General features: G+C 55.2%; 1 protein-coding gene across 1 annotated transcript in view; it reads left to right on the top strand.

The window, feature by feature from the left end:
* The first annotated feature begins 5,757 nt into the window (after positions 1-5,757).
* Positions 5,758-13,800, top strand: part of LOC101546294 (nuclear body protein SP140-like protein) — a 49,697-nt gene continuing 41,654 nt past the window's right edge. Inside the window, exons 1-3 of the mRNA XM_055123499.1 lie at positions 5,758-5,842; positions 10,332-10,479; positions 12,049-12,217. Of these exons, the coding sequence (XP_054979474.1) occupies positions 10,333-10,479; positions 12,049-12,217 (316 nt within the window). The 5' untranslated portion in view covers positions 5,758-5,842; position 10,332. The remainder of the gene's footprint in view (positions 5,843-10,331; positions 10,480-12,048; positions 12,218-13,800) is intronic.

Raw genomic sequence — 13,800 nt, 5'->3', positions numbered from 1 at the left:
GGGAAGTCGAGGATAAGCTAGGGAAGGGAGCACTAGGACAAGCGTGGAGGGGAAATGTGCTTGTCACAGAGGCAGCCTGGGGGCAGGAGGGGACCTGGGGACATTGGTAAAGGGTAGTGGACACTGGTGAGGGGATTGGTGTTGGAACACTGCATACCTGAAACTCAGTCGCAAATATCTTTGTAACTTTGTATTTCATGGTGATTTAATAAGATATCAATTGATTTAAAATATTTTAAAATAAAAATAAAGAAAAAGAAATGGGAAATCAGGCCGGAGCAAGCAATAGCACAGCAGGTAGGGTGTTTGCCTTGCACGTGGCCAATCCAGGTTCAATCCTCGTCATCCCATATGGTCCCCCAAGCACCGCCAGGAGTAATTCCCGAGTGCAGAACCAGGAGTAACCTGAGCATTGCCAGTGTAACCCCCAAAAAAAGCCAAAAAGAAAGAAAGAAAGAAAGAAAGAAAGAAAGAAAGAAAGAAAGAAAGAAAGAAAGAAAGAAAGAAAGAAAGAAAGAAAGAAAGAAAGAAAGAAGAGAGAAGAGAGATAAAGAGAGAGAGAAAGAAGGAAAGGAAAGAAAGAAAGAAAGAAAGAAAGAAAGAAAGAAAGAAAGAAAGAAAGAAAGAAAGAAAGAAAGAAAGAAAGAAAGAAAGAAAGAAAGAGGAAGCCATGGCCACATGGAGGGAGTTACACTTTCCAAATCTTAAACACAGAAATAATAACAACAACAAAATGGATCCAGAGTGATCGTTTAACAGGTAAGGTATTTGCCTTGCATGAGACTGACTGACTCAGGTTCAGTCCCTGCCAGCTCATACGTGTGGTCCCCTGAGCCCTCCAAGCGTGATCCCTGATAGCAGAACCAGGAGTTGTTATGTCCCGGGAAGGGAGTTTCACTCATACAATGACTAGACCATACGTGAGGATGCAAATCAAAGCCGGGTCAGCTGCAGGCACTCTTTATTACTAGCTCGAGCTCGGGTCCGAGTTTCATCCAACGCAGAGGAGTCTCGACAAGGACCCCGCCCCAAGCTCCAGGGAACAGTCTATGGCATATTGTACATAAGCAAAGTTGTCAGTTTTCCCAAAAATTATGAAAAAGCAGCCACAACTCCGTGAGCTGATTGGTCATGCCCACCTGCGATGCCCAGATATATCCTACTTATCGCAGACTAGAGGCGTCTCGGGAATTTCCAGCTTCCAAGGACAGCCGCGGGGAATTCTTTGGGGAGGAAGAAATGGAAACTTGGGGCTGGAGCAATAGTACAGCAGATAGGGCGTTTGCTGCATGCAGCTAACCCGGCTTTGATGCCCAGCATCCTATATGGTCCCCCGAGCACTGCCAGGAGTGATTCCTGAGTGCATGAGCCAGGAGTAACTCCTGAGCATCGCTGGGTGTGACCCCAAAAGAAAAATAAACAAATAAATGGAAACTTCTGCCTACTGCTTCTTTTGACCTTAAGGTGAAGCCTGTTATAGCCCCTTTCCAATCTCAGAGTCACTCCTGACCACTTCTGGGTGTGTCCCCCAAACAAACAAGCAATGAAACCCAGAGAAACATGATGTGAACCAACAATTCCACCGCGGGTACATAGAGGGCGGGGAGAAGGAAAGCCTGGCACACCTTGACTGGGAAAGTAAATTCACGCAGCCTCTTTGAAAAACAAATTGATGGTTCCTCGAAAAAATAAAAATGGAAATACTATAGTACCCAGCAGTACCACTCCTGGGTATTAATCAGAGAGATATAAAAATATGAATATACTTCTCATTCAAAAGGTATTTGCATCGTTACATTCATCGCAGTGTTTTTCTCAACACTCAAAACATGGAGGCCAGAGGCCGGAGCCATACCACAGTGGGGAGAGCATTTGCCTTGCATGCAGACAGCCTGGGTTCAACTCCCCACATCCCATGTGGTCCCTTGAGCACAGCCAGGAGTAATTCCTGAATACAGAGCCAGGAGTAACCTCTGAACATCCCTGGGTGTGGCCCCAAAACAAACAAAAGAAAAGCCTAAAATATGGAGTCCACCCATATGCTCATACAAATCCACCTAAATAAAGAAGCTGTGGCAGATATGCTCAATGGAATATTGCTCTACTGTTAAAAAAGAAGTTGAAAGGGTGCCTTTTGGCACAATAGACCCAGAGGTGATTATGCTACATGAAATTAGAAAGCAAATATAACGGAAAGATGGTTTCACTCAGATGTGAACCATGGAACATGAAGGACTAATGCAAACAGCTGGCAGGGAAAAAAATGAGTTTAATTCCTAGACTTATTGAAAATGATGGCGGTTGCCAGATGAAAGAGGGGGTTATTGGGAGGATGGCTACAGGGGTCTTCTTGGCGGTGGGTTAGACTGATGGTGGGTGCAGTGAATCCTTATAGAGGTGTTAAAATTTACCCCTGAGGTTAGGAAGACTGGTCAATGATTGGAACTAACCACAAGTGGGGGGGGGCTGAGGGTAGGTGAGACAGAGAAGAGCCCGCTAGGACAGTAATTCCTGGGAACGATCACGCCGGACAAGAGTTGAGGGTTAGAACTAGGTAAGGGATATTCTGGTTAACCTTTCAGTATCAATATTGCAAACCACAGTGCCCAAAATGAGAGAAAGAGAGAGAGAGAGAGAGAGAGAGAGAGAGAGAGAGAGAGAGAGAGAGAGAGAGAGAGAGAGAGAGAGAGAGAGTGTGTGTCTACCATAGAGGCAGACAGGGGGTGGGGGGTGGGGGTGATGGGAGGGACCTGGGAACATTGGTGCTGGGAAACGTACACTGGTGGAGGGATGGGTATTGGAATACTGTATTACTGAAATCCAATCATGAGCAGCTTTGAAAAAAATCAAATTAAATTAAATTAAAAAATTTTTGTGTGTTTTATTTTATTTTTTTAAAATATTTTTTTATTAATGAGACACCGTGAGGTACCGTTACAAACTTACAAACTTTGTGCTTGCGTTTCAGCCATACAATGATGGAGTATCCATCCCTCCTCCAGTGCCCATTCTCCACCACCAATGATCCCAGTATCCCTCCCACCACCTCACTCTATCCCCCCCCACCTCACCTCTGTGACTGGGCATTCCCTTTGCCCTCTCTCTCTCTCTCTCTCTCTCTCTCTCTCTCTCTCTCTCTCTCTCTCTCTCTCCTTTTGGGTGTTGTGGTTTGCAATAGAGGTATTAAGTGGTCATTGTTATCAGTCTATAGTCTACTTTCAGCCCGCATCTCCCATCCTGAGCAGGCCCTTCTAGCACCCTTTACTTGGTGGTCCCTTCTCTATCTGAGCTGCCTTTTCCCCCAGCATATGAGGCCGGCTTCTAAGCCGTGGAGCAATCCTCCTGGTACTTATCTCTGCTACTCTTGGGTATTAGTCTCCCATGGTGTTACTTTATATTCCACAGATTTTTTAATTTAAAAAATTCTTTTTAATTTATACTTGGAATTCTACAAGGAAGTGATCATTGATGTAAAGAGAGGGGTTCGGCAGGGTGATACCATTTCACCGAAACTCTTTAGTTCCACCCTCCAGAATGTCATGCAACAACTGGAATGGGAAGAAATGGGAGTGAAGATAGACAGTCGGCAACTACACCACCTCCGCTTCGCTGATGACATCATTCTCATAACACCAAACATTAGCCAAGCAGCACAAATGCTGGCCGACTTCGACCACGAGTGTGGAAAGGTCGGATTACAGCTGAACCTCAACAAGACGATGCTCATGAAAAACGGACTAGTTCCTGATGCTCCATTTGCTCTCAATGGAATGAACATCTCCGAATACAGCGGCTATGTGTACCTGGGTCAAGAACTCAACATGAGGAACGACTTGGCGCCAGAACTGCGCAGGAGGAAGAGAGCAGCGTGGAGTACCTTCCAGAGTATTAAAGAAGTAGTTAAGAGGACGAAGAACCTCCGACTCCAGGCACACCTTTTCGACTCCACCGTTCTTCCTGCACTAACATACGCCTCGGAGACCTGGGTCTGGGAAAACAGGATAAGAATGCTATTCGGGTATCCGGAGTTCCGACCTCCATCGACAGTCAAGAATCAGGGACGCTCTCTCGTTTGCCAAGGCGTCAAAAATCAGATGGCCCGGACACGTAATGTGATTTAGAGACGACCGCTGGACTAGAGTTGTTACCGACTGGATTCCGCAGGACGTCAAAAGACCACATGGCTGCCCACCAATTAGATGGTCAGACTTGTTTGTCAAAACCCTGAATCAACAGTTTGAGGCTCTTCCTGTTCCTGGAGTGAGCGGATACCATTGGGCTACACTAGCACGTGACAGGAACGGATGGAGATGTTACTGGCACCCGCTTGAGCAAATGGAAGATCAGTGAGATGACAAGTGACATAAGTGAAGTGATGGGCACACCTGGCTGTGCTCAGGGCTCCCTCCTGGCTCTGCACCTGGGGACCCCTCTGGTGGTCTTGGGGACCTACGGGGTGCCGGGATGTGATACGGCCTTTAGTGAGGGCCCCTCATTTCTCCTTTTGTCCTGACCTGCTCCTCGTTTCCAAGTTGCCTTCCCTCCCCTCCAGCTTTTGTGCCTTATTTTATTCTGGGGGTCTAGGATGGCCACCACACCCAGTGGGGCTGGGGGATCCCCATGTAGGGTGGGTGGGGGCGAGGTGTGGACCCCGGCTCTGCCCAGAGCAATGCAGTCGCCTGGCCTGCTGCCTCGCTATCCGGCCCCACTCTCTAGAGTGTGGTTGTTCTAGGGGCTGGACGTTGGGGGGGGGGGCGTGAGAGAACTGACCACAGGCCTGAGTCGGGAAGGGATGGATCGAACAGGCTCCCAAAGGAGGCAGCAGGACTGGGCGGACCGGGGAGGGGAGGGAGGCAGGGGATTGCAGGGCTGTGACCTGCTCTCGGGACTCTCCCGCCCACTCCCACCAGCACCCTGCGCCCTCCTGCCTCCCCACCGCCTGGGAGATGACGTGGCTCCCTCCCCCTGGACAGCCTGCCCAGCCTGTCCCCTGCAGCGACCCCCTGCCCTATGTCCCCTGGGCAGCCCTGCCCAGCCTGTCCCCTGCAGCGCCCCCGTCCCCCGCCCCGTGTTCCTGGACAGCCCGCCCAGCCTGTCCCCTGCAGCTGCTCCCCAGCACCATGTCCCCAGACAGCCCGCCCAGCCTGTCCCCTGCAGCTGCTCCCCAGCACCATGTCCCCAGACAGCCCGCCCAGCCTGTCCCCTGCAGCGCCCCCGTCCCCCGCCCCGTGTCCCCTGGACAGCCCGCCCAGCCTGTCCCCTGCAGCGCACCCCTCCCTTGCCCCATGTCCCCTGGACAGCCCGCCCAGCCTGTCCCCTGCAGCTGCTCCCCAGGACCGTGTACCCGGACAGCCGGCCCAGCCTGTCCCCTGCAGCGCCCCTGTCCCCCGCCTCGTGTCCCCTGGACAGCCCGCCCAGCCTGTCCCCTGCAGCGCCCCTGTCCCCCGCCCCGTGTCCCCTGAACAGAACTGCCCAGCCTGTCCCCTGCAGCGCCCCCCTCCCCCGCCCCGTGTCCCCTGGACAGCCCGTCCAGCCTGTCCCCTGCAGCGCCCCCCTCCCTCGCCCCGTGTCCCTGGACAGCCCGCCCAGCCTGTCCCCTGCAGCGCCCCTGTCCCCCGCCCCGTGTCCCCGGACAGCCCGCCCAGCCTGTCCCCTGCAGCTGCTCCCCAGCACCCTGTCCCCGGACAGCCCGCCCAGCCTGTTCCCGCCCACCGCCCAGGGCTTTCGCTTTTCTTTCCTCCGCCCCGCCCGCCCGGCCCCTTCCGCGTTCCTGCGGGTGCCCGCGTGCCCCCCGCCGCCCTCCCGGGTCCCCTCGCGCCCGGGAAGCGCTTCCCGCGTCCAGGTAGGTGCGTGTCCCCGCGGGGTCTCGCGCGTCTCCGGCCCGTCCCGCGCCCCGCGCGGCCCACGCGGCTTCCCGGCCCGGCCCGGGGCTTGGCAAGAGCCTGCTGGGCCCAGGGAGGCTGGGGTGCCCGGGGTGCCCGGGGAAGGTGGAAGGGGCGCCGGGCAGGGGGAGAAGCAGGCGGGCTCAGCCCCTTCCCCATCCCAGCCGCCGCCGCCTCCTCCTCTTCCCCCTCTCCCTCCTCCTCCTTCCTCCTCCCTCCTCTTCCCTCCTCCTCTTCCTCCTCCCCCTCCTCCTGAGGGAGCTTTGCAGGGGCCCAGTGGGCAGGGGGGGGACGGGGGGGGGGGGCTCCAGGGGTTAAGGCAGTGGGTGGCAAAGAGAAGTTCAGGATCAGGCGATTGCTCCCTGAGCACACCATGAACCCTATTTCCGGGGACAGTGTCAGAATAATCTCTCTAATACTTGCATCTGAAGAAATGTAGTAAGGAAACAGCTCCTACTCAAAGGCCCTTTGGGCCAGAAACCCAGAATTGCTTTTTATTGGGGGCCAGGGGGTGGGCAGGCCACTAGGTCGGTGTTGGAGGGGGAGCTGACACTTGGGTGGGGGGTGTGGTGCTAGAATGTTCTATGCAGGAAACCCTGCTGCTACCGTTATTGTACATCCTGGTTCCTAAAATAAGGTTAAAAATAATAATACCATAAATAAACATAAAATAAATGACGACTCGGAGGTAGAATCTGAAACGCAAGGGAACACGTATTGCAAGTCCCTTGGAAGGTACCTGCTAGCTCGTGTTCCGGCCCACATGTCGAGAAGTTTGCTTTTATCTTCTATCTTGGCCAATTTGATTATCAACTTTCTTCTCAAGTTGTCTTCCTGCACAAGTTCTCAACTGCCCATGAGTGAGCCAGGCTTTTTATGTATGTAAAGTGCATTTGACTTAACGGTCTGTCTTTTTGCTCTTTTGGTTATTTATTTATTTAGGTTTTTTGGCCACACCCTGCAGTGCTTGGGGCTTCTTAGCCCTGGTTCTGCACTCAGGGATCACTCCTGGCGGGTTCCTGGAGACCATATGAGGTGCCAGGGATCAAACCCAGGTCCGCTGTGTGCAAGGCAAAGGCCCTCCCCGCTGTACTCTCCCCAGCCCCTTGATCTTTCGGTTCTGTGTGGATGTTTGGCTTTGGCTTATTAAAAAAAAAAAAAAAAAAAAAAGCCCTTCAGCCAGTAAAAATCTGACCTTGGGGCTGGAGTGATAGCACAGCGGGTAAGGCATTTGCCTTGCACGCGGCCGACCCGGGTTCGAATCCCAGCATCCCATATGGTCCCCTGAGCACCGCCAGGGGTTATTCCTGAGTGCATGAGCCAGGAATGACCCCTGTGCATTGCCAGGTGTGACCCAAAAAGCAAAAAAAAAAAAAAAAAAATCTGACCTCACTTAACTGAGACACACAGGCTGGCTCTCGGGTGACACTGAGCTTTGCTTGGAGCCTTGTTCTCTTCCCGGGGTTCAGTCAGGAGCATGCGGAAGTTCTGTCTTGACACTGCTGTGTGATTATCCCGATTATGACCCCAAGCCCCTCCTTGTCCAAAAGAACGAGTTTCTTCTGGCTTTCTCCCTCTCATCTTTGCAACTGGCAGGTTATGGACTGTCCATCCCCCCCACCCCACCACACACACACACACACACACACACACACACACACAAACACATGCACACACAAACACATGCACACACACGCACACAAACACAAACACATGCACACACACGCATACGCACACACACACCTGCTCCCAGCCTCCTAGGATTACTCATGATTGTAGCTCCCTCCACCCCCCTCAGGGCGTTGTGTTTTCTGTACTGTTATGGATCATTCTATTTTACAATATAAAATTTTTCTTTCAGATTTAAAGAATTAGGAGAGACAATCGGGCTCCATTTGCGGCTGGACGAGTCACCGAGTGCAGCTCAGTCCAGCCGCCAAGTGAGGCAGGAATAAAGAGGTCCATTGCCCAGTGTTTTTCCCGTGGAATCCAGTCAGTCACAGCTCTAGTCCAGGAGTCATCTCTAAATTGCATTACGTGTCCGGCCCATCTGATTTTTGACGCCTTGGCAAACGAGACAGCGTCCCTGATTCTTGACTGTCAGTGGAGGTTGGAACTCCAGATTCCTTCTCTCACTTGAGTGAGATGTGATACTCCTAGCATAGCTCTTTCAATTCCTCTTTGGGAGACCCAAATAGCGTTCTCATCCTGTTTGTGTAGGGCCCAGGTCTCTGAGGATTTTATTATTTATTTATTTATTTATTTATTTATTTTGTATTGACTCACTGTGAGGTAGAGTAACAAAACTTTCATGTTTGAGCTTTGATCATACAGTCATCAAACACCCATCCCTTCACCAGTGCACGTTTTCCACCACCAAAATCCCCAGTACTCCCCCTCCCCCATTCCACACCTCCCCCTGCCTGTGTGGCAGACAATTTGCACAATACTTTTTTTTTTTTTACATCAGTTACCTTCGATATTTCGAGCCCAGTCCCACCACCAGTCACACCTGCTGAAAAGGCAATGCTGGACCATATGTTTTGTGTGGCTTGTTGTGGATACAATATAAGGTTGTGTGGCCGCAAGAGTGGCTGCGTGCTCTAGGAATTCTAAGATTTTAATAATTAGGGTCTGGAGAGATCGCTGCAGCAGATTGCTCAGGTCCAAGATTCGTTTATGTGTCTCTGGATCGTGGCCGTGTGGGAGCTTAAGTAGACAGTGGCCGGGTGTGGCGTCATCTCAGAGTCCCATTGGGCGAGGCGGGGGAGGGGAAGGAGAAGGGCCCGCTCCTCCCCTGTCCCGTGAGGCCTGGCGTTTGCCGTCACCACCACTCGTACCTGGAGTTTGCGCCTGACATCTAGAAAATCGCAGTTGCCGGAGCTCCTAGAGGGCAGGCGGAGGGACGGCACCTGCCCCCGCCTGGAGCAGCCTGGCGGAAACGGCCTATTGCAAAGTCCAGGGCCGTCTCTGCAGCAAGTTGCTCGGGTCCGAGGTTCATTTGTGTGTCCTGGGTCCCATTTTCTTGACAGGTGGTCTCGGGCTGGTCTGTAAAATGGGCCCCTACTTTCCGATACTTTCTCGTGGCCCGTAAGAGTTTGTGCTGCTGCTGGGGGCGCCCACACCCTTGGCTGCAGAATTAGGGGTCACACCTGGTGCTGTTGGGGTGCGGGGTCACACTCTCAGCCTCACGCACGCCGGGCAGGAACCTGCCACTGGGCCACGACGTGTGCAGGCCCGGCATGTCCCGTGTCTGTGAATGGCTCTGGGGGCCAAGGGCAAGGCTGGTCTTGGCTCTGAGGAGGGGAGGGAGGATGTCAGCTGAGTCAGCCAAGGCAGGTCTTCTTCCCACAGCCAAAAGGGTTTGTTTGCCGTGTCTGCACGCCCAAGATGGCAGGTGATTTGCCAACTGTTCTTTTATTTATTTATTTATTTATTTTTGCTTTTTGGGTCACACCCAGCGATGCACAGGGGTCACTCCTGGCTCTGCACTCAGGAACTACCCCTGGCAGTGCTCGGGGGGACCATATGGGATGCCGGGAATCGAACTCGGGTCGGCCATGTGCAAGGCAAACGCCCTCCCTCCCCGCCGTGCTGTTGCTCCAGCCCCGATTTGCCAACCCTTCTGAACACCGCAGATCTCCGGTCTTCCGACCCAGTAGGGCTGGGCATGAGCGTTGCTGGTGTAGACCGTAAGGCACGGGCCTGGCTGTCCACACAGCAGCAGCCACCGGCCGGGATACTCAAGACAGCAAGACTTAAGACAAAAGACTTGGGGCAATAAACCTGGGGCCACAGAATTCCACACGTGTCCCCTGTACCGCTTGTGAGTTTCAGAGCATCTAGCCAGCGAACAGCCCTCTCTAAGCCATCGTGTCCCCACCCCTTGGTCCGCCCCCCTCCCCTCCTGCCATAAACGCCACAGTCAGAGCAACCAGCTCTCAAAGACCTGGTGAAGATCAAGTCGGTTATAAGTTGTTGGGGCCGGAGCCATAGCACAACAGGAAGAGCGTTTGCCTTGCATGTGGCTGACCCAGGTCCTGTCCCCAGCATCCCATGTGGTTCTCTGAGTACCACCAGGGGTGATCCGAGTGCAAAGCTGGGAGTAATCCCCAAGCATTGCTGGGTGTGGCCCCCAAGCCATAATAATAATATTATTAATAATAATAATAAATTACCAGTCACACCCTCCCCCCAAGTGTGGGTATATCACGGTGCAATCTTCGAGATTCCAGCCTTTGCCTTTGGGATTTCCAGGTCAGCTTTCATGGGTTCTGGATGTGGTTCCTGTTTCTTACACCCAGGAGTCTCCTGGCTGAGGCTTTGCGGGCGGCTGGGGCGGGGGGTGGGGGGGTGGGTGTGGGGGGCGCTGGGCCCAGTATCCCGGTGCAGGGCCGCCTGCTGCGTACTCCTCTGATTTTTCTCTTCTCCCCTGTGCCTCCGCTGCAGAATGTTCGCCCCGCCCCGCACCTTAGAGGCAGCACTGCGTCAGCACTTTATCCACCAGAAGGTGGTCATTGCCTCCGCCATATCCAAGCCCTTCCCCTTCTTCGAGGGGCTCCGAGACAATGCCGTCATCACCGAGCGGCTGTACGGGGTGAGTCTCCCCGGCGGTTCCCGCGGGAAAGTCCGTGATCCAAGTCTGGGATGGGACAGCCCGTCCCCAGCGCATCTAGAGTTTAGAAGGCCGGACCCCTCGGGTTCGTTAGCAGGGAAGGTGGGGGGCGGGTCCCCAAGTCTCCTGTTGGCGGGACTGGCCCCCTCTGGAGGTGTGTCCTTCTCGCTCCTGTTCCTTCCGGGCTGCTGCTGGCCGCTCCTGGCCTGGTCGCAGCCCCATGCCCTCCGCTTCCCTCTGGGCATCTCCTCTCCCTTTTCTCCTCTAAGGACGCTGGAGTCGGTTTGGTTCAACCGGACTCCAGGATGGTTCAACCCCCACATCCAGGATGACCCCGTCTGCGCATCTTTATCCCGGTTCTCTCGGGGAGGACTGTGCCCAGGGAGGGCTCAGACGTGGGTTTCCGAAGCACACACCTGTGGAGCGAGCAGGGACGTTCCGCCCACTCGTGCCGCCACCGGGGCAGCTCCTCGCTAATTCGGGTTCCCGGTTTGCTGGGCCCAGGAGCGCGGCGGGCTGGGAGGTCACTGTGCGGATTTTCCTTTTTCCCACCGTCCTTTTCCTAGATTCTTGCTCATTTTGAGCATTTCCTGAGCTGCGGGCCCTCAGCGGTGCTGAGAGGACAGAGAGAAAGTCGGATTCTCTCCCGATTGTCCCAGCCCTGTGGTCCTTGCTGCAGAGTCTCTCTGCCCAGAGCCTTCGAGAAGGACCCGCAGCAGCGACCTTTGACCCAGCTCCCCTCCCCGGCCACTCTGTCTTCCCTCGGGGGGCCTTCAGACCCACACCCCTGACTTACTCTGCTACTCCGGGCCACGTGGTTTCAGTGGTGTTGACCTTTGGCCACCCCACCCCACCCCCCTGTCGTGTCCAGGACCCTCCGGAGTCCCCCAGTTCTCTACCTCCAGCCCCTCCCCGACTCTGCCCTTGGGCAAGTAACCCAAGGCCAAGGCTGCCCTGTCCACTCCCCGGTTTTCTCTCTGGTGCCGCAGGTGAGTGCGACCCCGGTCACTCAGACCCGTCCTGGAGGCTCAGTTGTGCCCGCCTGCGGCCCACCGTCCCCACAGACGTGAAGCCTGTGAGCGCTTCACTTTCTACCTCGTGTCACATGCACAAGATCATTTGCTCCCGGCTTAGAAATGGGCTCAAGTAGGGCCGGGGAGTGATGGTCCCGTGGGGAGGGCATCCGCCTTGCACGCAGCCTACTGGGGTTCGACCCCCGGCACCCCGAGCACCATGAGGAGTAATTCCTGAGTGCAGAGCCAGGAGTGACCCCTGATCCTCGCCAGGTGTGACCCCCATCCCCAATTTTAAAAAAAATGCCCCTTGGGCTGGAGCGATAGCACAGCGGGGAGGGCGTTTGCCTTGCACGCGGCCGACCCAGGTTCGATTCCCGGCATCCCATAGGGTCCCCTGAGCACTGTCAGCAGTGATTCCTGAGCGCATGAGCCAGGAGTGACCCCTGAGCATCGCCAGGTGTGGCCCAAAAAGAAAAAAAAATGCCCCAAGTAGACCAGGAGACAAACCTGCGCCTGCCTCCTTGCCCCTCGCCAGGAGTCCCTGCGGGCCTGCCGGATGCACGTGCCCGTGTCCCAGGTGGTGTACGACATCCTCACCGCGCTGGAGAAGACCTTCAGCCTGCTGCTTCTGCAGAACCTCTTCAGCCCCGTGAACCTGTACGAGTACCCCCGCCTGCGGAGCAGCCTGCAGAGCTTCGTCAACCGTACGGGCTTCTGGAAGCTTCTCTGGCTGGGGGGGGGGTTGGGTGAAGGGAGGGTGAGGGGGAGAGAAGCTGCCCCGCGCAGCCTGGGCTGGGCAGCCTGAGTGCCCGCGGTCCCTCTGGGCCTGGCTGTGCATGGACAGACTGTTCCCGTCTCACCTGGGCCGTGCGGGGGTGGGGGAACAGGGCAGTGTCCTGAGAGTGCAGTGACCCAGGCCCCGTCAGGAGGGAGGACGGGGGGTCCACAGAGAGGAAGAAGAAGGGGTGGGGATGGACAAGGGGGCACCTTCTTGCCGCCAGCTGTCCCGTGTGCGAGGCTGCAGCCCTGCCCCGGCTGGGGGCGTCTCACGGCCTTTTTAGACCCTGAAGTGTCACCGTTGCTCCGAGGGAGAGGCGGCAGCTGGGAATGCCGTCCCCGGGGTACTTGTCTGTTGAGGACAGAACCAGTGGCTGGAGAGGCAGTTGGCAGGGATGATGCTGGCCGTGCAGGTGGCGGCAGTGGACCCTAGTCCCAGCCCCTGAGCACCCTTGCCTGGCCCCCCACCCCCTTCTCTTGGCCCCTCCCCCAAACACACACGCTCCCCCAAACAGATAAAGATCTAAGCCAGCTGGGTCGGCTGGAAGGCAGAGTGTCAAGCTGGACCACGGGGCTGGACAGTACAGAGGGGGGTTGCAGACCCAGAGACGGATCGGGGGCAGGGGGCGGGGGGTGCATGTGTGGGAAAGCGGAGGAGGAACGGGCTGAGTAGGAGTGACCAGGAGCGATGGCAGAGCCGGGCGAGGCGGGGAGGGGGGAGGCTCAGCCAGTCAAGTCAGTTCAGGTGTGAGGAAAGCACTTCGGCCCGAGCACAGGCGCCTTTCTCTGAGGGGTCCTCTGGCCTGGTGGTCGGGGGAGCCGCTTCTGTTCCTTGACCGCCCTCACGTGCTTCCAGCTGCCCCCACCCTGCTTCTGCCGGCAGGGGAGGGAGCTTGAGGGCCCCGGGGTCTATGCTGTCCTGCTTGTGCACAAGCACACACACACACACACACACACACACACACACACACACACACACACACACACACACCCCACCCCTGACCTAGTCTACAGAGGTAAATACACATCCAGACACACAGACACACATACAGAATCCCTAAACCACGTTTATCATACTGTCTCACACACACACACACACACACACACACACACACACACCACCCCTGACCTAGCCTACAGAGATTAACACACATCCAGACACACAGACACACACACACACACTCACACTCACACTCCAATCCCTGATCTGGCCCACACTAAGATAAACATACACCCATAGACAGACAGACAGACACATGCACACAGAGCACCCCTAACCTGACATGTCCATCATGACGTGATAAACACATACGTACACATACACTCTCCCCGTCCCTAACCTGGCCCACACCAAGATAAACACAGACAGACAGATAGACAGACAGACAGACACACACACACACACACACACACACACACACACACATACACACACAGAGCACCCCTAGCCTGACATGTCTATCATGCTGTGACACACACACACACACACACACACACACACGAGTCTCCA

Source organism: Sorex araneus, chromosome X (assembly GCF_027595985.1).
Source record: "Sorex araneus isolate mSorAra2 chromosome X, mSorAra2.pri, whole genome shotgun sequence".
Classification (NCBI taxonomy): domain Eukaryota; kingdom Metazoa; phylum Chordata; class Mammalia; order Eulipotyphla; family Soricidae; genus Sorex; species Sorex araneus.
This window is presented reverse-complemented; position numbering and strand designations above follow the sequence as displayed.